Source organism: Oncorhynchus masou, chromosome 31 (assembly GCF_036934945.1).
Source record: "Oncorhynchus masou masou isolate Uvic2021 chromosome 31, UVic_Omas_1.1, whole genome shotgun sequence".
NCBI classification, from domain to species: domain Eukaryota; kingdom Metazoa; phylum Chordata; class Actinopteri; order Salmoniformes; family Salmonidae; genus Oncorhynchus; species Oncorhynchus masou.
Window position 1 is genome coordinate 36332756 of NC_088242.1, and position 23501 is coordinate 36356256.

The 23501-nt window shown below is 46.4% G+C and overlaps 1 protein-coding gene across 1 annotated transcript in view; it reads right to left on the minus strand.

Moving 5' to 3' along the window:
• Positions 1–23501, minus strand: part of LOC135525178 (zinc transporter ZIP11-like) — a 147377-nt gene that overhangs the window by 15979 nt on the left and 107897 nt on the right. Inside the window, exon 5 of the mRNA XM_064952914.1 lies at positions 16776–16845. Within this exon, the coding sequence (XP_064808986.1) occupies positions 16776–16845 (70 nt within the window). The remainder of the gene's footprint in view (positions 1–16775; positions 16846–23501) is intronic.

Below are 23501 nucleotides of genomic sequence, written 5' to 3' on the forward strand. Positions count from 1 at the left end.
GTCAGAAACAACTTGAAGCACTCTGCCTCAGATGGAAATGGCAAGGGGCGTTGCACTCCAGACTGAGACCCATCAAAGCAAACAGCAGGGCCAGGAGGGGTGAAATGGCTGGCAGCCTTCCAGCTACCACAGAACTCCTGTACTTCATCCACTGTCGGTCTGCCTCCATCACCACCAGCATCTTCAAAGGGAACTGGGACTTTGTCAGTGGACAAGGGGTCCTCAGATTCAGGGTTCTCAATGGCTGGGGGGGGGGGGTGGCAGCTCCTCACTGTCCGAATCTGATTCCTGACTTTCATACTCATTGTCAGAATTTTTTTACATCTCCAGAATTCCCGCATTTGTCAGTTGTCTCCTTTAGAAAGACATTGCTAATGCTACAGCTTAGCTCACTAGCTACATACATAAACAACAACACTGAATGGCTCAGAGTGGGAGTGAGAGTTTATGTGATTGATTGCCTGCACTCGCCATTTGTATCAATAAATCACTATCAGAAAATGTTTTGTGTGGTATTATTGATATATTTACTGTTTTATTCATGTTTTTCAATTACCGGTGATAAATCATGCATTCCAATTCTTGCATAGATTGTAATGGGCACATATTTTGTGCCTATTAGGGTGTACTAATTGGTTGTACTGATTATGATGAGCTGAGCTAATTCCAGCTTTGTTTGGAGCCATGTTTGTTGACATACAATACATTCTGGGTGTCATGTAATCGTCTGTCGGACCAAAGATGTTATAAGAAAATGAGGTGAGTAAGGGTTCACACATTTTTTGAGAACTTCCGGAAGTGAATGGTGGGATGTGAACGATGGTAGACGACACACCCCCTCCAACATGCATACTATAAACAGACCAAACTCATCTTGTCTTCTCTTATTATCTTTGGTTTCTGTGAGAGAAAAAAAGCATGGCAGCTTGCAGAAACTAACCATCTTCGGATTACTTTAGATTTCTAGAAAGTGTTTTACTCAATTATTTCAATCAATGGTGAGCTCACCTGTGATGTGATTAATTATAATAGTAATTGTTATTTGCTAATTCATAATGTAGTTTATGTCAGCCGAGAGTTATAAAAATATGACCGCCTGTGAGTTAGCGCTAGGACAAATGTAGCCCACATTGTTTTTGGTTTGGATGATTGTGTTATGCTGTAGATACTTCTGTGAATCTCTGAACATTGCATCCAAAATAAACATTGCATTACAAAATAAACTTTGTAAGGACTGTGTTTGTGCAAAATGTTTCGGAAAAAACAGTGGCCAGCTCAAATGCTGATTGTTGCATCATTCGAAACTGGCCGTTCTAAATAAGCGTTCTAATCACACCGGTTTGATCGTATGCTACAGGGACCACTGTAGAATGATCACACCCATGTGTTGGTACATGTGAAAAAGTTAATAGTCAAAGTGGGTACACTTCCTGATAAACTCAGTCACCGTATCAGTATATTCGTCAATGTTATTATCGGAGGCTACCCGGAACATATCCCAGTCCACGTGATCAAAATAATCTTGAAGCGTGGATTGTGATTGGTCAGACCAGCTCTGAATAGTCCTTAACACGGGCACATCCTGTTTGAGGTTCTGCCTATAGGAAGGGAGGAACAAAATGGAGGCGTTGTCAGATTTGCCCGAAAGGAGGGCGAGGAGCGCCTTGTAGTCATCCTGGAAGTTGAAGTAGCATCTGGTTTATATGCATTGTCAACATTGACAGCTTTTGTTTCCATAAACAACTTTTGTTTCAGGCCAAGCAGCTGAACTCTCAGCCATGGGTGCCAGATTGAGAGCCAGTGAGCGAGAGGTGGAGGATCTGATGTGAGAGAGCGCAGACAGAACAAAAGGTGGCCTTCTCAGCACGTTTGACCGATGACGGAGTTGTAGGACCCTTCGATACTGAACACACACGGGTCTACACCAAAGTCTTCAACGACATTGGCCAAGCCCACAACCCAACGACAGGAATCTTCACGGCACCAGTGAGAGGGTTCCACAACTTCAGATTCAGAGCCTGTAACAACCAGAGCGATAAGAGCGTAGTTGTTATCATGTCCGTAAAGAGCAAGTTCATTCTGCACAATTATGAGCATGAACCTGATTCCCAACTTAGGTGTATGTCTAATGCAGTCGGTCAGCAGCTGGAGAAGGGAGATGTGTGTTGGGAGAGATGTGGCGGTCCTCAGGGAACCAGCTCTGTGTTAGCAATATGAATGGCATCATATTCAATGGCTCTCTGCGCTTCCCTATGTGAGAACACCATAACTGCTGTAGGTTGCTCACCTGCTGTCTCAGGTGAGGAGTCTGTATTGTAAGGACCTCTTGGAGCCCCAAATGCTCCTCTTACAACAATTAATAAAACAATTTAAAAAATACTGAGTGTCTGTGTTGTTTGTTAACAAACTATTTACAAACATTGAAATAAAACAAGATATATTTTGGGGTTAGGATTGGGTAAGCCAATTGTAGGTCATTAGCTATTTCTAAATTATATTCTTCAAGAATTAATGGGTCTATAATACCATTAATTGACATGACCATTGAGCAGTTGTAAATATTGCAGATTGTACCTTAAAGATTTGATTTGTTAAATGTGTTCCTGTGGTAACGGGGATTGGGTTGAGGTCGGGTGATTGTGGAGGCCAGGTCATCTGATGCAGCACTCCATCACTCTCCTTCTTGGTCAAATAGCCCTTACACAGGCTGGAGGTGTGTTGGGTCATTGTCCTGTTGAAAAACAAATGATAGTCCCACTAAATGCAAACCAGATGGGATCGTTGCAGAATGCTGTTTTAGCCATACTGGTTAAGTGTGCCTTGAATTCTAAATAAATCACAGACAGTGTCACCAGCAAAGCACCCCCATACCATCACACCCTCCTCCTCAATGCTTCACATAGGGAACCACAAATGCGGAGATCATCTGTTCACATACTCTGAGTCTCACAAATACACTGTGGTAGGAACCAAAAATCTCAAATTCGGACTTGTCAGACATAAAGGACAGATTTCCACAGGTATAATGTCCATTGCTTGTGTGCCTTTGCCCAAGCAAGTCTCTTCTTCTTATTGGTGCCCTTTAGTAGTGGTTTCTTTGCAGCAATTCAACCATGAAGACCTGATTCACGCAGTTTATGATGAGATGTGTCTGTTACTTGAACTCTGTGAAGCATTTATTTGGGCTGCAATTTCTGAGGCTGGTAACTCTAATGAACTTATTCTCTGCAGCAGAGGTAACTCTGGGTCTTCCTTTTCTGTGGCGGTCCTCATGAGAGCCAGTTTCATCATAGCTATCCCAGTCTGCTGTGACCACATGCTTCAAGATGGCCACTACTGTTCCTGTTCCCGAGAAAGCTAAAGTAACTGAACTAAATAACTATCGCCATGTAGCACTCACTTCTGTCAACATGAAGTGCTTTGAGAGACTAGTCAAGGATCATATCACCTCCACCCTACCTGATACCCTAAACCCACTCCAACTTACTTACTGCCCCAATAGGTCCACATACCACGCAATCTCCATCACACTGCACACTGTACACTGCCCTATCCCATCTGGACAAGAGGAATACCTGTGTAAGAATGCTGTTCATTGACTACAGCTCAGCATTTAACACCACCCTCCAAGCTCATCATTAAGTTTGAGGACCTGAGTCTGCACCCCTGAGTGTGAACCTCCTGGACTTTCCGATGGGCTGCCCCCAGGTGGTGAGGGTAGGAAATAACATCTCCACCCCGCTGATACTCAACACTGGGGCCCCACAAAGGTGTGTTCTCAGTCCTCTCCTGTACTCCCTGTTCACCCATGACTGCGTGGCCATGCTCGCCTCTAACTCAATCATCAAATTTGCAGACAACACAACAGTGGTAGGCTTGATTACCAACAACAATGAAATATTTTTTTTTGCCGTTGTCATCAAAGGTAAATGGTTAATTTGAATGCTTTTCTGATTTTTGTGACCTAGCTTCCTGCTGCTTGTTGGACACAGTGCTATGCTAGGCTATCGATAAACTTACACAAACGCTTGTCTTGCTATCGCTTTAAAGCATCATTTCAAAATCTGAGACGACAGGGTAACAAAAGGCTAAGCTGTGTTTCACTATATTTCACTTGTGATTTCATGAATATTAATATTTTCTAGTAAGTTTATTTGACCGTTTGCGCTATGCTAATTAGTGTAGTTGCTGACAATTCTCCCAGATCCGGGATGGGTTGTTCCAAGAGTTAATAATGTCTACATATAGTACATTACTCATCCCATATGCATATACTGTATTCTATACCATCTACTGCATTTTGCATTTTGCTGCACGGCCATCGCTCATCCATATGTGTATATCTCTTTACATTTGTCTGTATAAGGTAGTCATTGTGAATTTGTTAGATTACTTGTTAGATATTACTGCACTGTCGGAACTTTTGGCTGCATTTCAACCGAAATATGCCGTGTTTGATAACCGAAAGACACAGACTTCACAACTAAACAATGTTTTTGGTGAGTATAATTCTAGAAGTTAAAGTTTATGATGTGTACAAGCATTTTGCTACACTTGTATTAACATCTGCTAATCATGTGTACGTGACCAATACAATTTGATTTGATTTGATTCAATGTTATGTTACTGCACTTGAAGAAACTTTCAAAGTTCTTGGCATTTTCTGGATTGTGTCACGAATATTACCAAAGGTGACTCCCCTTCTGGTTTGGGTGGCGCTCGGCGCTCATCGTCGCCGGTCTACTAGCTGCCACCGATCCATTGTTCTGTGTTCGTTTGGTTTTGTCTAATTGATTTCACCTGTTTCTTGTTTGGTTGTTAGGGTGGGGTTATTTAAGTTAGTTCAGCCCGCTTCTGTTTGTGTGGGCTTGTTCATCTGTATGTGTGAGAGTGGTTTGTGTTTTGCATTTTCGGGTTTTTTCGCTGTCCTTTATTTCTTCACATGTGTTGTTTGCCTGCTTTTTGTTCTTGTGATTTTCTGGACATTAAAGCGTGTTTTTCCCGTATCCTTTGCTCTCTGCGCCTGACTCCACACCTATTCACTCATTTACCGTTACAGAAGCCTGCACCACATTATGGAGTCAGCAGGAGCAGCGACCACCCTTCTTCCCACAATGGAGGAAAGAGTCCTTCACCACATGTCCATCCTCCAACGCCTTGGATCAGCGATGGATCAAATGTTGGACAGGATGGATCATTGGGAGTGGAGTGGTCTCCCTACTACCCCACCTACCCTCCCACCAGCAACTCTACCATCTCCCCCAGCGGGATCTGGTTCCAGCGCTCTGCGCATTACGCCTCCGAGGGAGTACGATGGAGCAGCGGCGGGGTGCCAGGGATTCCTGCTTCAATTAAACCTCTACCTGGCCACCATTCGGCCGGCTCCCTCAGACGAGGATAGCGTGAATGTCCTCATCACCTGCCTTACGGATCGAGCCCTGGAGTGGGCCAATGCTGTTTGGAACGAGCCCGACTCAGCGAAGGGCAACTACCCGGTTCACCCGCCGTTTCCGGGCTGTGTTCGATCACCCTCCGGAAGGCCGAGCGGCGGGTGAGAGGTTGTTCCATCTAAGGCAGGGGACGAGGAGCGCACAGGACTTCGCGCTGGATTTCCGGACCTTGGCCGCTGGAGCAGGGTGGAATGACAGGGCCCTGATAGACCAGTACCGGTGTAGCCTGAGAGAGGACGTCCGCAGGGAGCTGGCTTGTCGGGATACAACGCTTAACCTGGAAGAACTGATAGACCTGTCGATCCGGTTAGACCATCAGCTAGCTGCTCACGGACGTTCTCAAGGGGTCCTGTTCATTCCACCTCCTGACCCTCCCGCTCCTATCCCGATGGAGCTAGGAGGGGCCGCGTCTAGGGAGATCGGAGGAGGAGGCTCCTCCTGTACCAGTTGTGGCCGGAGAGGGCACACTTCCGGTCAGTGCTGGAGGAGTTCATCTAGAAGTCGAGAAGGCAGGCAGAACACTCCTCGGTCACCCCAGGTGAGTAAGCACCACACTCTCCCAGAGTTTCCTGTTGGTCACATGTTTGTATTAATTTGTTTCCTCAAAATTTTTCCTCTCTCCAGCATAAGGCGCTAGTAGATTCAGGCGCAGCTGGGAACTTTATAGATCGCGGATTCGCTCAGAGGTTGAGGATTCCGTTAGTAAAAGTAGACCCCCTTTTCCCGTGCACTGTTTAGATAGTCGACCATTAGGGTCAGGGCTGGTCAGGGAAGCCACAATTCCTTTGGAGATGTTTACGCAGGGGAATCATAAGAAGCGAATTAGTCTATAAGGACCTGCGTTTCCGGTGGTGCTGGGGATTCCCTGGCTGGCTATTCACAATCCGACTATTTCGTGGAAACAGGGAACTCTCCAGGGGTGGTCTGATGAGTGTTCAGGCAGGTGTGTAGGGGTTTCCATCAGTGTGACAACGGTGGAGAGTCCAGACCAGGTTTCCACCGTGCGCATTCCCGCTGAGTATGCCAATTTGGCTATCGCTTTCAGTAAAAAGAAAGCGACCCAATTACCACCCCATCGACAGTGGGATTGCGTGATAAACCTCCGGGTAAACGCTGCACTTCCCAGAAGTCATGTGTATCCTTTATCCCAGGAGGAGACGTTGGCTATGGAAACATATATCACCGAGGCTCTGGGACAGGGATATATTCGGCCCTCCATGTCACCCGTATCCTTGAGTTTCTTTTTTGTGAAGAAAAAGGATGGTGGTTTGCGTCCGTGTATTGATTATCGAGGTCTACATTCCATCACAGTGGGTTTTAGTTACCCACTACCTCTCATTGCTACGGCAGTGGAATCATTTCACGGAGCGCAGTTCTTCACGAAACTAGACCTCAGGAGTGCGTATAATCTGGTGCGTATTCAGGGGGGAGATGAGTGGAAAACTGCATTTAGCACTACATCTGGCCATTATGAGTACCTCGTCATGCCATATGGGTTAAAGAATGCTCCAGCTATCTTTCAATATTTTGTGGATGAGATTTTCAGAGACCTGCACGGACAGGGTGTGATAGTGTATATTGACAATATTTTGATCTACTCCGCTACACGCACAGCGCATGTGTCTTTGGTGCACAAGGTTCTTGGACGACTGCTGGAGCATGACCTGTATGTGAGTTTTCCAAACAAACCGTTTCCTTCCTGGGTTATCGCATTTCCAGCTCGGGGGTGGTAATGGAGGGTGACCGCGTCAAGGCCGTGCGTAATTGGCCGACTCCAACCACGGTAAAGGAGGTGCAGCGGTTCTTAGGGTTTGCCAATTACTACCGGAGGTTTATCCGGGGTTTTGGTCAAGTAGCAGCTCCTATCACATCCCTGCTGAAGGGGGGGGCGGTGCGTTTGCAGTGGTCAGCAGAGGCGGACAGAGCTTTCCGTAGGTTGAAGGCACTGTTCACTGAGGCGCCGGTGTTGGCGCATCCGGACCCTTCATTGGCGTTCATAGTAGAGGTGGACGCATCCGAGGCTGGGGTTGGAGCGGTGCTCTCACAGCGCTTGGGTGTGCGACCGAAGCTCCGCCCCTGTGCTTTTTTTCCCGAAGAAGCTCGGGCCAGCGGAGCGGAATTATGATGTGGGGGACAGGGAGTTGTTGGCTATGGTTAAGGCCCTGAAGGTGTGGAGACACTGGCTTGAGGGGGCTAAGCACCCTTTCCTTATCTGGACTGACCACCGTAACCTGGAGTATATCCGATCAGCTAGGAGACTGAATCCTCGTCAGGCAAGGTGGGCCATGTATTTCACCAGATTTCGTTTTACTATCTCGTATCGACCAGGTTCCCTCAACACTAAGGACAACGCACTGTCCCGACTCTATGACAGTGAGGACCGGTCCATCGATCCTACTCCCATCATTCCGGCGGCTAAGCTGGTGGCACCAGTAGTATGGGAGGTGGACGCGGACATCGAGCGGGTGCTAAGGGAGGAACCTGCGCCTCCACAATGTCCGGAGGGTCGTAGGTACGTGCCGCTCGCTGTTCGTGATCAATTGATTCGATGGGCTCATAGTCTACCCTCGTCGGGTCACCCAGGTATTTCTAGGACAGTGCAAAGTCTTAGGAGGAAGTACTGGTGGCCCACCTTGGTGAGGGATGTACGATTCTATGTCTCCTCCTGTTCGGTGTGCGCCCAGAGTAAGGCTCCTAGGCACCTGCCACGAGGGAAATTACAACCCCTGCCCGTTCCACAACGGCCGTGGACCCATCTATCGGTGGATTTTCTTACTGACCTTCCCCCCTCTCAGGGGAACACTACTTCTCTAAGTCCTGCCGTCTTATTCCATTGCCCGGTCTCCCTACGGCCCTGCAGACTGCGGAAGCCCTTTTCACCCATGTCTTCCGGCATTATGGGGTGCCCGAGGATATAGTTTCTGATCGGGGTCCCCAGTTTACCTCCCGTGTGTGGAGGGCATTTATGGAACGCCTGGGGGTCTTGGTCAGCCTGACCTCAGGGTATCACCCGGAGAGTAATGGGCAGGTGGAGAGAGTGAACCAGGAGGTGGGTAGGTTTCTGCGGTCGTATTGCCAGGACCGGCCAGGGGAGTGGGCGAGATACATCCCTTGGGCAGAAATGGCCCAGAACTCACTAAGCCACTCCTCTACCAACATGTCACCATTTGAGTGTGTGTTGGGGTACCAGCCGGTCCTGGTACCATGGCATCAGAGCCAGACTGAGGCTCCTGTGGTGGAGGAGTGGGTGCAGCGCTCTAAGGAGACCTGGAGGGCCGTCCAGGAGTCATTACGCCAAGTCCCTGGACGGCAGAAGAAGGGCTGACCGTCACTGCGTGAGGCCCCAGTGTTTGCACCAGGGGACAGGGTCTGGCTCTCGACCCGAAACCTGCCCCTCCGCTTGCCCTGCCGGAAGCTGGGTCCGCAGTGTGTAGGGCCATTTAAAGTCCTGAGAAGAATAAACAAGGTTTGTTATCGATTATTACTTCCTTCGTATTATCGTATTAACCCCTCGTTTCATGTGTCTCTTCTCAGGCCGGTGGTAGCTGGTCCCATGCAGGAAGGTGAGGTTCCGGAGGTCCCTCCGCCCCCTCTAGACATCGAGGGGTCCCCGGCGTACACGATAGGAGCTATTCTGGACTCGAGACGCCGGGTGAGGGGCTTGCAGTACCTCATTGACTGGGAGGGGTACGGTCCGGAGGAGAGGTGCTGAGTCCCGGTGGGGGACATTCTGGATCCATCTATGTTGAGAGAATTCCATCGCCTCCATCGGATCGGGCGCCGACCCTGGGTCATCCACGAGGCCGGCGTCGTCGGGAGCTGCGGTCAGGGGGGGGGGTACTGTCACGAATATTACCGAAGGTGACTCCCCTTCTGGTTCGGGTGGCGCTCGGCGCTCGTCGTCGCTGGTCTACTCGCTGCCACCGATCCATTGTTCTGTGTTTGTTTGGTTTTGTCTAATTGATTTCACCTGTTTCTTGTTTGGTTGTTAGGGTGGGGTTATTTAAGTTAGTTCAGCCCGCTTCTGTTTGTGCGGGCTTGTTCATCTGTATGTGTTAGAGTGGTTTGTGTTTTGAATTTTCTGTTTTTTTCACTGTCCTTTATTTCTTCACATGTGTTGTTCGCCTGATTTTTGTTCTTGTGATTTTCTGGACATTAAAGCGTGTTTTTCCCGTATCCTTTGCTCTCTGCACCTGACTCCACACCTATTCACTCATTTAACGTTACAGATTGACTGACCTTTATGTCTTAAAGTAATGATGGACTGTCATTTCTCTTTGCTGAATTGAGCTGTTCTTACCATAATGTGGACTATCTTCTGTATACCACCTCTACAACTGAATGGCTCAAACGCATTAAAAAGGAAAAAATTCCACAAATTAACTTTTAACAAGGCACACCTGTTAATTGAAATGCATTCCAAGTGACTACCTCAGGAAGTTGGTTGAGAGAATGCCAAGAGTGTGCAAAGCTGTCATCAAGGCAAAGGGTGGGTACTTTGAAGAATCTAAAATCTAAAATACATTTTGATTTGATTAACACTTTTTTGGTTACTACATGAGTCCATATGTGTTATTTCATAGTTTTGATGTATTCACTATTATTCTACAATGTAGAATATAGTGAAAATAAAGAAAAACCCTTAAATGAGTAGGTGTGTCCCAACTTTTGACAGGTACTGTATATTATTGCCATACCAACCAAAGATGTTAGGATTTTGAGAATTTGGTGAATCTCATTAAAAAAAGTGAACTATAATAATAATAACAAAATGTACATGGATGATGGTTACAATATGTATTACTTGTAAGTTATATACTATGTAAATATTTCAGGGAATTAATGTTCATGGGATGTTCCTCCAGGCTACGGCAATCATAAATATCTGGCAGTAATATTTGCAGTTTCTACCTCACGCAGAATAATTCACAGTTTTATGTCAATAGAAAATACATTTTCTTGAAAAACGATTAGTGCATCTCTTTCTCTACCTCTCCTGTCGTGCAGTGACCACATACACACTCCTCTTTGGGTAGCCATGTCTTTTTGTGTCTTTTTGTGTCTTGCAAATTGGTGGTCGCTGAGTCTGTGTTTGGTCAGGATCTGTTTTGTATCTCTAATAGAGTACAGATATTCTGCCAATTTGTGTTCTCTTTTGAGGGCCAAATTTCAATTTAGTTTATTTTTTTTTCTTCAATTTGTCAAATGGGAGGTTTTAATTTCTATAACAACCTGATTTGATTTTTCTCTCTCTCATGCTTTTCAAATGTCTTCTGTATGAAATATGTCAATTTAGCCCAATCCATATAGGTCGATTCACCAGTGTGTAAAGGGTTAAAACTGTGAACTAACAGCTTTGGCTGAGGGCCCTGTTAGGGAGAGACAGTACAGTACACTGAAAAGGTCACGCAGAAAGGTCGGGCCGCTCACGAGGACTGTGTGCTCCTGATCTCCGTGGCCGATGTATGACGTTTACGTGCATTAACGCTCGCAAGGCTGCAGGCCCAGACAGCATCCCAAGCCACGTCCTCAGAGCATGTGCAGACCAGCTGGCTAGAGTGTCACATTCAATCTCTTAATATCCCAGACTGTTTTCACCACTTGCTTCAAGATATCCACCATTGTTCCTCTAACCAAGAAAGTGAAGGTAGCTGAACTAGCTGAGCTACCACACCGTAGCACTCAATTCTGTAATCACAAATTGCTTTGACAGGCTAGTTAAGGACCATACCACAACCATACTACCTGACACCCTAGACCCACGACAATTTGCATACCGCCCCAACAGATCCATGGACGATGCAATCGCCATTGCATTGCACACACACATTATGCCACCTGGACAAGAGGAATACCTATGTAAGGAAGGCTGTTCATCGACTACAGCTCAGTGTTCAACACCATAGTTCCCTCCAAGCCCGACACCAAGCACAGGGCCCTGGGTCTGAATCCCTCTCGGGGGAACTAGATCCTAGACTTCCTGACGGGCCGTCTTGTACTCCCTGTTCACCCATGACTGCCTGGCAACGCACGTCTCCAACTCCATCATCAAGGTTGCTGGCGACACATCAGTGGTAGGCCGGGTTTACCAACAATGACGAGGTAGAAGGTGTGCCTACAGGTAGAAGGTGTGCCTTGGAGGAGTGGTGTCAGTACGCCCCCCATTTTATGGCTCCATTGCATCGCAGTGCTAGAGGCGTCACCAAAGACCCTGGTTCGATCCCGGGCTGTATCACAACCGGCAGTGATCGGAATTCCCATAGGGAGGCGCACAATTGGCCCAGCATCCGGGTTAGGGGAGGGTTTGGCCGGGGTAGGCTGTCATTGTAAATAATATTTTTTTAACTGACTTGCCTAGTTAAATAAAGGTTAACTAAAATGTAAAAAAATCCTTGGCGTGCATATCACTCAGGACCTGAAATGGTCCCTTCACACCGACAGTGTGGTGAAGAAGGTGCAACAGCGCCTCTTCATCCTCAAGAGGATAAAGACATTTGGCTTGGCCCTTAAGACACAGATGCACGATTGAGAGCAGCCTGTCGGGCTCTATCACCGCCTGGCAATTGCACCGTCCGCAACCGACGCATCGGGGACACACTGCCTGTCCTCAGGACATCGACAGCACCCAGTGTCACAGGAAGGCCAAGAAGACCATCAAGGACCTCACCTCAGCCACCCAAGCCACGGCCTGTTCACCCCACTACCATCTAGAAGGCAGAGACAGCACAGGTGCATCAAAGCGGGGACAGAGAGACTGATAAACAGCTACTATCCCCAGGCCATCAGACCGTTAAACAGCCGACCCCTAAACTAGACAGCCTCTGCACACAACTCTGCCCTCTGCCCAGTACTCTACCCTGTCCCTTAGTCACGGTCACTAGCCGGCTACCACCGGGTACTCCACCCTGCACCTTAGGAACTGCTGCCCTATGTACATAGTCATTGAACACGGGCCACTTTTATAATGTTTATAGACTAGTTATATATCTACTGATGTGCTAAATTGTTTTACTACTTCTTAATGTTTTATTGTTGTGTGTTTGTCTGACATTTACTACACTGACTTGATAGGAACAAGTGCATAAGGCTTTCGCGACACCCACCATAACACCTGCGAACTGTGTCGGCGACCAATGCATTTAGACCAGATTCGATTCGATTTAACGACTAGGCTAAAAAGGACAAAAGTAATAATAGGATCAACTGAGTAGCCTACAATCCCCAATCTACTGGTAGACACACACGTCTCGTTGAATTCACGTGCAAATGTGTCATAAAATGTGTCAGTTACGGTGTAAAAACATCCGTGAGCTGCTTTCAGAGAGCCCAAGTGCCATAGTGGAAGCTGACTTCATGACGATAGTATTCTTGTGGTGCGAGAAAGAGAGCCCAGGGCTTAGTGAGTGAGTGAAACACCACACGTTAGGCCAGCAAGCCCCCTTTTCCCGCCCGCCCTCCCTCCTTCCTATACACATCTGTAATAACAGCAGGACTTGTCTGCACTCCGGCCCTCATTGCCACCTGTGTGTGTGTGTGTGTGTGTGTGTGTGTGTGTGTGTGTGTGTGTGTGTGTGTGTGTGTGTGTGTGTGTGTGTGTGTGTGTGTGTGTGTGTGTGTGTGTGTGTGCATGCGTGCGTGCATAAGCGTAAAGGCATAGGGGCCCACTCACACCAATCAGCTGAGACAAAACTGCAAACTCCGCCCACCACTGCCACCTCCAAAACGAACCAGTCACCATGGTTTCTACCTCTGCGCCAGCAAAACGTTCAGACTAACAGTCCGAGAAGGAGAGGAATAGTTAAACGTTATAAAGTTACAGTAATGTCAACGTTCTTACAGTAAGGCATGACTTCGCTAGTGATTCCGTAGCTGATGCTAAATAGTTGAAATAGATCCATATGATATGAAGCAGACAATGTGGCGGAACACATTAACACATTATGACAGCCACAATATGACACAATTCTAGTCTGAAAACAACCCATTTAATCACATACCACATTCTAGCCTGCCCTGGCCAATCCAAAACTAAAGAGTAAAACACCAAAGATAATGATACTGTCTTCACTGAGTGGATCCCTGAGTTAAATACAGAGAGCTGAGGTGTCCTGGTACATTTCTCTGGGATACTCCAGGTGCCATAGGTGTGGTGGGACAGTACCAGGTAGCTATGGCTACGTGACCGGAGTCACACCTGAGACCGAGACACTCTGTGCCAATACAGACCCAAAGGAATGAATAAATATTGACTTGAACGGAGGGCGACATTCACACTGGAGGAAAAGTGGAGAAGAGGGAGGGAAGGAAGGAGAGGGAGGGAAGGAAGGAGAGGGAGCGATGTAGAAAGAGAGAATACCTAGGGCGAGAAAGATAGGAGAGATACGGTGGGAGGGTCAAACGGACAAGGAAAGAAATGTAGACATTAAACAGCAATAGCTAGTGACTGATTGGTGTGTCGAGGGAGAGAGAGAGAGAGAGAGAGGGCAGAGAGAGTGAGAGTGTCAGAGACAGAGGGAGAGAAAGAGAGAGAGAGCAGAGAGAGAAAGAGAGAGAGAAAGATAAAAAGAGAGCAAGAGAATGTGTGACAGAGAGAGGGAGGGAAAGAGAGAGAGAGCAGATATATATATATAGAGAGAGAGAGTGAGAGAGTGTGTGAGAGAGATAGAGAGAGAGAGAGACAGAGAGAGAGACAGAGAGAGAGAGAGGGAGCGACCGAGATAGTGTGAGAGACAGAGAGAGAGCGTGTGAGAGACAGAGAGAGAGAGAGAGAGAGAGACAGGGAGACAGAGAGAGGGAGCGAGCGAGATAGTGTGACGACAGAGAGAGAGAGAAAGAGAGTGTGTGTGAGAGAGAGAGAGCGTGTGAGAGAGAGCTGTTCACAAATGCTCTCCATCCAACCTCACTGAGCTCGAGCTGTTTTGCAAGGAGGAATGTGAAAAACTTCCAGTCTCTCGATGTGCAAAACTGATAGAGACATACCCCAAGCAACTTACAGCTGTAATCGCAGCAAAAGGTGGCGCTACAAAGTATTAACTTAAGGGGGCTGAATAATTTTGCACGCCCAATTTTTCAGTTTTTGATTTGTTAAAAAAGTTTGAAATATCCAATAAATGTCGTTCCACTTCATGATTGTGTCCCACTGTGAGAGAGATAGAGAGAGAGATAGAGAGAGAGAGAGACAGAGAGAGACAGCGTGAGAGAGAGAGAGAGAGAGAGAGAGAGAGAGAGAGAGGGAGCGAGCGAGATAGTGTGAGAGACAGAGAGAGAGAGAGAGAGAGAGAGAGAGTGTGAGAGAGAGCGTGTGAGAGAGACCGTGTGAGAGAGAGCGTGTGAGAGACAGGGAGAGACAGAGAGAGAGAGAGAGAGAGAGAGAGAGAGAGAGAGAGAGAGAGAGAGAGAGAGAGAGAGAGAGAGAGAGAGTGGTAGAGAGAGTGTGGGAGACAGAGAGAGAGAGAAGTCTAGCAGTGGGGCCAGACCCACCCAGCTCAGAAGGGTTCTCTGCTGAGGAGGGCCAGAGCTCAGCAGATCCCAGAGGACTGAGCCAACACTACAGGAATGCTGTGGTCCCAACCACTCTGTGTGTGTGTGTGTGTGTGACTGACTGGGTCTGCCGCTGTGACAAAGGCTCTCTTCTTATTCACACTGATGACCACAAAGCACTCCAGAGAGTCTACACACTTTAGACTCAATTTGCAGGCAATCACACGTACATCTACTCCTACAGTTTGACTTCCATTACAGTCCCCCAACACATTCCACGTGTTAATACAGACAACAAAACATTGTAATACCACAGTAAGTAAAGAGTGTGTGTGTGTGTGTGTGTGGGGGGGGGTCTCAGCTTGGTTGAGGAGGCCTCCTTGTTCACTCACTCTACCTGGCTACCACCTGCTTCCTCACACACACATACACACACACACACACGCACACACGCACACACACACGCACACACGCACACACGCACACACGCACACACACACACACACACGCACACACGCACACACACACACACACACACACAAAAAATCGACACAAGTACCTCCTGCGGTTATACAGCAGCAGGAAAAAGGCAAAGCCACTGGCATGGAGAGGACCTTCTCACGGCAGCCACTCTGCCTGCTGGGAACAGGCCTGCTAGACCACATCAAAGAGAGAGAGAGAGGCCTGGGCAGAGCCAAGAATAACCAGAAGAGACTGCACCTGTAGCACAGCTAACACAGCTACCAGAGAGAAAAAGAGGACAAGAGAGGCTTTCACTGGGAGCTGGAGGAGGGAGAGAGTGTGAGAGAGTGTGTGTGAGAGAGAGAGAGAGAGAGAGAGAGAGAGAGAGAGAGAGAGAGAGAGAGAGAGGGAGAGACAAAGTGGTAGAAAGAGAACATAAAGTCGGTGAGAAAGAGAGGAAAGGGGAGAAAAAGTGATGAAGCGAGAGAGGTAGAGGTAGAGAGAGAGAGCTAGTATATGTGCCCTCCACCTCAACTTCCTCCCTGGTTTGCTGCCAGTGGCTGGTCCACATCTGGAGGGCGGTCTCCACACATTCCTCAGGATTCCTGCTCGCCTCCCTCCCCTCGCCTTTCCTCCCGCCTCTCAATCGGAACATTCACACACACACACACGCATACACACATACAGATAGATACAACCATGCACAGACACAAACAAACCGACGGACAGACGCGTGCACGTGCACACACAAATACATGTGTTTACTCACATTTCCTGCTTATTCCTTCCTCATTCCGGGAATCTTCCAACAGCGATTTCTGTAAAACCTGGGATATTTGGGAAAGTTACCGGAATTTTGCAAGCCTAGGTCTGAGCATCCTCTTCGGCCCATGCATTACTTATGAGTTAGGCATGCAGTACCAGGGTGGCCACTGGGTGGTAGCAGCAGACAGCAGAGTGCACAGCCCAGACACAAGAGCAGCCAGGCACAAAGGAGTGCTGTTCTGTCCTCCTCATCCCCACAGAGTAAACAGTTCTTTCCCACGGGAAGGAACAAGTGATGCTCCTGTCTACTAGCCACATGGTATGTGGAGGAGGATCATGACACACACACAGAGAGAGAGAAAGAGATAGAGAGAGAGAGAGAGAGAGAGAGAGAGAGAGAGAGAAGAGAGAGAGAGAGAAACATCTACTCATGCACACACTCCCCAAATCCAAGGTCTAATGCAGGGGCATCTGACCGAGGTTGAACCAGTGACCAGATGTGTCTAAATCCTATAGGGGAAATATCTGTGGTCATAGTCATCAATGTAATAGCCAGATCAGAGTAGGATTGGGCCTGGGTAATATGGTCACCTGTATAAGTGGTACATGTTGTCTTACCTGGCACTCTCGAACGTGGCCGATGAGGTCTTTCCTATGGCTCTGAACCCTACAACAACAGCAAGGCCCTCTACAAGAGAACGAAAACACATAGCCATGGAGGTTGAAGTTGAACATGTGTGTGTGTTGTAGTGTGTGTAAGTGAGAAAGAGAAAGGGAGAGCGAGAGAGAGAGAGAGAGAATGAGAGAGAGGGAGATCGAAAGCGAATGGACAAATGATAACAGAATTAAGGATAGGGGTTAAGGTTAGGTTTAAGGGTTAGGGAAAATAGGATATTGAATGGGAATCAATTGTTTGGTCCCCGCAAGGATAGTAAAACAAATGTGTGTGTGTGTGTGTTGTAAGTGAGAGAAAGAAAGAAAGAAAGACAGACAGAAAGAGACTCCAATATTTATTGCGAGGCACCAGTCAAGTTCAAATAGGCTAAACGGTGGTCTATCACATCACGACGTCGTCCCCATTTATGTGTGGAGGGTGAAACGCTACATGTTCTCTTCTGCCATCTAGTGTTAGTGAGAGGAACTTCATCCTTATCTCTGACTTCTCATTACTGCCTTCGAGGTGTGGATCGATGGACGAGTGGGTTATCTCTATTTAATCCTCCCTCTCTCACAGTCTGCATCTTTATCTCCTTTTCTCTTTCCATCTTCTCTCTTTTTCATTTCGCTCCCCATCTCTCTGTACACCTCCTCTATTACTCATCCCTCTCAATCTCCCTCAATATGAGTGAACGTGCAACGGACAAACGCTGACACACACAGCTCCCCGGTGTAGATTTACGGGTGGGTAAAACAGCCGAGGCAGAACTAAGCCATATCTTTCTCTCCCTCCCTCCCTCCCCCTTCCCACGGGCTTAGAGAAATAAACACTTACAGGTCATGTAAGTGAATTAAAAAAAGAGAAAGAAGGAGAACCATTTGGTCCCTATGTCTCCCCCGGGCTCTGACAGGAGAGGGGGAGGAGGAGGTCGCTGATATATTCGCACAGCTTGAAATACATGGTGTATTCAGATGAGCAGGCCTGTCGAAGCCATTACGGAGGAGCCCATTACAAATTCAGGCAGAGGGAGTAATACCTTCATTTGTTCCTGTAGGGGACATTAGGAGGGGTGCTGTTTAGGGGAAGGAGGGTGGTGGTGGTGGTGGTATTACTTGCTTCACAATGATGTGGTATAGACAAGGGGGTGGTCTATCCCATGTGGGAGCCAGGTTTAAGTAATCTGCTAGAGTAACGTACAGTGACTTCAGAATGTATTCATACGCCTTGACTTATTCCACGTTATGTTGTGTTACAACATGAATTCAAAATGGATGACATAGATTTTTTGGTCAGACATCGACACAGAATAACCCATGATGACAAAGTGAAAACATGTTTTTGACATTTTTTTGCACATTTATTGAAATACCTCATTTACACACAGTTGAAGTCGGAAGTTTACATACACTTAGGTTGGAGTCATTCAAACTTGTTTTTCAACCAAATTTCTTGTCAACAAACTATAGTTTTGGCAAGTTGGTTAGGACATCAAACTTTGTGCGCAACACAAGTCATTTTTCCAACAATTGTTTACAGACAGATTATTTAACTTATAATTCACTGTATCACAATTCCAGGGGGTCAGAAGTTTACATACACTAAGTTGACTGTGCCTTTAAACAGCGTGGAAAATTCCAGAAAATGATGTCATGCCTATAGAAGCTTCTGATAGGCTAATTGACATCATTTGAGTCAATTGGAGGTGCACCTGTGGGTGTATTTCAAGGCCTACCTTCAAACTCAGTGCCTCTTTGCTTGACAACATGGGAAAATCAAAAGAAATCAGCCAAGACCTCAGAAAAATAATGTAGACCTCCACTCCAAATTCCTGAAGGCACCACGTTCATCTGTACAAACAATAAATAGTACGCAAGTATATACAACATGGGACCACGCAGCCATCGTTCTGCTCAAGAAGGAGACGCGTTCTGTCTCCTAGAGATGAACGTACTTTGGTGCAAAAAGTGCAAATCAATCCCAGAACAACAGAAAAGGACCTTGTGAAGATGCTGGTTGAAACAGGTACAAAAGTATCTACATCCACAGTAAAACATGTCCTATATTGACATAACCTGAAAGGGCGCTCAGCAAGGAAGAAGCCTCTGCTCCAAAACCGCCATAAAAAAGTCAGACTACGGTTTGCAACTGCACATGGGAACAAAGATTGTACTTTTTGGAGAAATGTCCTTTGGTCTGATGAAACAAAAATATAACTGTTTGGCTATAATGACCATTGTTATGTTTGGAGGAAAAAGGGGGAGGTTTGCAAGCTGAAGAACACATCCCAACCGTGAAGCACAGGGGTGGCTGCATCATGTTGTGGGGGTGCTTTGCTGCAGGAGGGACTGGTGCACTTCACAATATAGATGACATCATGAGGGAGGGAAATTATGTGGGAGGAAAATTACGTGGATATATTGAAGCAACATCTTAAGACATCAGTCAGGAAGTTAAAACTTGGTCGCAAATGGGTCTTCCAAATGGACAATGACCCCAAGCATACTTCCAAAGTTGTGGCAAAATGGCTTAAGGACAACAAAGTCAAGGTATTGGAGTGGCCATCACAAAGCCCTGACCTCAATCCTATTGAACATTTTTGGGCAGAACTGAAAAGGCGTGTGCGAGCAATGAAGCCTACAAACCTGACTCAGTTACACCAGCTCTGTCGGGAGGATTGGGCCAAAATTCACGCAACTTATTGTGGGAAGCTTGTGGAAGGCTACCCGAAACGTTTGACCTAAGTTAAACAATTGAAAGGCAATGCTACCAAATACTAATTGAGTGTATGTAATCTTCTGACCCACTGTGAATGTGGTGAAAGAAATACAAGCTGAAATAAATCTTTCTCTCTACTATTATTCTGACATTTCAGAACTTCCAGAGCTTCCAAATAGCAATTGTGAATAGCAGAATTGGTCAGGAGCCCGTAAGACAGCTACTATACACAGCAGCTCCATCTTTTTTTGCTGGCCAGTGTAATGGATGTGAAATAGCTAGCTAGTTAGCGGTGGTGCGCACTAAATAGCATTTCAATCAGTGACGTCACTTGCTCTGAGACCTTGAAGTAGTGGTTCCCCTTGCTCTGCAAGGGCCGCGGCTTTTGTGGAGCGATGGGTAACGATGCTTCGTGGGTGACTGTTTTTGATGTGTGCAGAGGGTCCCTGGTTCGCGCCCGGGTATGGGAGAGGGGGCGGTCTAGAGTTATACTGTTACACCAGTAGTCAAACCATGTAGTCAATGATCATCACACCATAACAATTCTGATTTGCAGGTTTGTGGTCTGAGTGTGTTATGACATATACAAAGCAGTGAGTGTCAAAATCTGTGTCAAAAGCTCCAGGGCCTTCTCTGTGTCTGGGAGATAGTTAACCCTTCATGAACTAGTGCCGAGAAGCCGAGAATTGATCCCCGGTGGTGCCTTTGGGAAGTTGTGTCGGGATGTCTCTTCTCCTCTGCCTGTCTTTTTCCTTTTCTCATGTGGGGCTAGACACACGGTTGTGTGTGTACGTGCGTGTGTGTCTCTGTCTGCTGGTGGCCATGTCGTGACATCTCCGCTTGTTGTTTCATGCTGTTTCACACAAGGCAGTCGGCCCTGACATCATCCATTGTTAACAGACACTCCCCCTTCACCTCTTCCCCTCTCTTCTCTCCTCCACTCCCTCTTCCAACTCTTCTCCCCTTTCTCCAAATATATGAATTCATCAAGACCTTCGAGGCCTAGGGTGCCTCGCTCCTTGGTAACAGCAACGCCAGATGCTCACCTACACACACCTTGCTGTGTGGGTGTTGTCGTTAAATGTTGCTAGTGAGTCATTCAACAAATGTACATATTATCAAATGAGCTCAGCCGAGGTCCTGGAGGAACGGAAGGAAGGGAGGAGGAGGAACAGGAGGAGGAAGAGAAAGACGAGGAAGAAGATGTGTACTATTCCTCCTCGTCTCTTTCCATCTCTCCAGGACCTAGTCCGAGCTCATTTGCTTCACCCGCGATAACATCTGCAAAATATGTGTACACGAACAATATAATTGGATTGATGGTGTTTGATGTGTCATACATGTCTACTCCTGGGAAAGGTACAAAGTTCAACTTCACTTAATAAAAGAAAGATTCAGCCATTATGAATGTTATATTGTTTTTGTGCATCTCAGCAATCCTTACAACATATCTACATGCTCTGAGCTCAGGCACAATGAAGACAAACAGAATAAAAGTAACTTTGCTAATACAGCTACAGTGGGTATAGAAAGTCACCACCCCCTTTCAAAATGTCCCCCTTTTGTTGCCTTACAGCCTGAAATGAAAACACATAAAAATCAGACTTTTTCCGTCTTTATTTCCACACAGTAACCCACAATATCCAAGTTTAAAAAAAAGTTTTAAATAAAAAATTAAAACAGTTGAATACCCTATTTGGATAAGTGAACACCCCCTGAGTTAATACTTGGTGGACCCCCTTTTGCTTGAAATACGGCCATGAGTCTCTTTGAGTACGTCTCTATCTTTGCACACCTAGACTGTGCAACATTTGCCCATTCTTCCTTGCAGAATTGTTCAAGCTCATTCAAATGAAATCTTCTAATTTTTCTAAGGGGGGGGGGGGTTTACTTATCCAAATACGGTGTTTCACTGTTTCACTTTTAGTTAATTTTCGGAGTTTTATATATATATATTTTTCTCAATTATATTGTGGGTTACTGTGAGTAAATAAAGTTTAATTTCATGTGCTTTCGTTTCAGGCTGTAAGGCAACAAAAGGTGAACATTTTGAAAGGGGGTGGTGGCTTAGTTAATTAGTTTGCAGTATTATAAGATTACAGTGGGCATAATCTTATAATACTGCAAACGAATGAACTAATCAGAGATAAGTGTGTGCGAGTCACTGTGGAAGCTAAGTTTGCATGACTGATATTGAAAAGCATCCAGTCGATTATTTTATTGTTATTTGTCCCCCATTCTCTTTGAAAATAGCGCTATCACTAGGCTATCATAACAATGTCACGCTGTCACCATGAAGTGTCAGAAAATGCCATCGAGCTGTCCTACTGCTGTCATTATTCTATTATGGCGCTGTCTCCTGTCTCTACATAATCATTGCTGACAAGGTCAGAATGATGACAGAAATATCAATAGATCATTTAATTGCCAGGTAAGAGGTTGGTCCCTGTGGTACAAAAGTCTGGAGTTGGCAAAGAAGTGTGAAGTGAAGAAAACTCTTGACTCGCTGGTTTGCATACAACATCTCTAATTAGATAGACAGTCGGAGAGAAGGAAAGAAGCCAGCCAACAGACAAGTGCATTTTCAAAGCGGTAGAGAAACATTTCCCTTAATGGGCAATAGGCCATTCTAGGCATGTTCAAAGGGCTGATGTAGCCGAGCAAAGATGCATATGGACTAAATGCCCTAATGCATCAACTCTGAGGGACACACAGGTAACTAAACCTGAAAAAGAATGACATATGGTTTCCTCCCAGCTCTCAGCACGCTGAGCCCTAGAGATAATGACCACTACTTTTCCAGGGAGGAGAAGTTTAATTACCATTCCTGCTCCCAGTATTGGGAGGGAAGCACATGTGGAGAGAAGGGGGGGGGGGGGGCGGGGACGAGAGAGAGATGTACAAAAACACACTCAGCCATGTATAGTAGTAACTAACTCTGTTTTTGTCTTCCTGCGTCTTCTCTGTAGGGAAATAACAAACATGTTTCCATGTTCGCACTAGCCAAGCTGTAGCTAATTGATGTGTGCCAGCGAGGGGCCTGGATCCTTCATCCAGGATTTCGCACAAGGCCTGCACTATCAGAATAACTTATCAAATCAAATCTTATTGGTCACATACACAAATGCCAGGTGTAACAGCATGGCAGGTGTAGCAAAATGCTTGTGTTCCTAGCTCCAACAGTGCAGTACTATCTAACAATTCACAACAATACACACAAATCTTAAAGTTAAAGAATGAATTTAGAAATATAGAAATATTAGGACTAGGAATATGTAGGAGTGACATTGACAAAAATACAGTGGAATAGAATACAGTATATACAAATGAAATGAGTAAAGCAGTATGTAAACATTATTAAAGTGACCAGTGATTCCATGTCTATGTTTACGGGGCAGCAGTCTCTAAGATGCAGGGTTGAGTAACCGGGTGGTAGGTGGTAAGTGGTGCATTTGATATAGAAGCTGTTTTTCAGACTCTCTGTCCCAGCTTTGATGCATCTGTACAGACCTCGCCTTCTGGATGGTAGTGAACAGGCCATGGCTTGATGAGCTTGATGATCTTTTTGGCCTTCCTGTGACATTGGGTGCTGTAGGTGTCCTGGATACGTCTCCACCCTCTGGAGAGCCCTGAGGTTGCAGACAGTACATCTGCCATACCAGGGGGTGATACAGTCCGACAGGATGCTCTCAATTGTGCATCTGTAAAACTCTTAGGGGGCTAGACTAATTTATTCAGCCTCCTGTGGTGAAATAGGCACTGTTGAGCCTTCTTCCCGACACTGTCTATGTGGGTGGATCACTTCAGATTGTCAGTGATGTGTACGCCAAGCGGCCCATCAGGAAGTTTTTACCTTTATTTAACTAGGCAAGTCAGTTAAGAACAAATTCTTATTTTCACTGGTAGAGGAACAGTGGGTAACTGCCTGTTCAGGGGCAGAACAACAGATTTGTACCTTGTCAGCTTGGGGA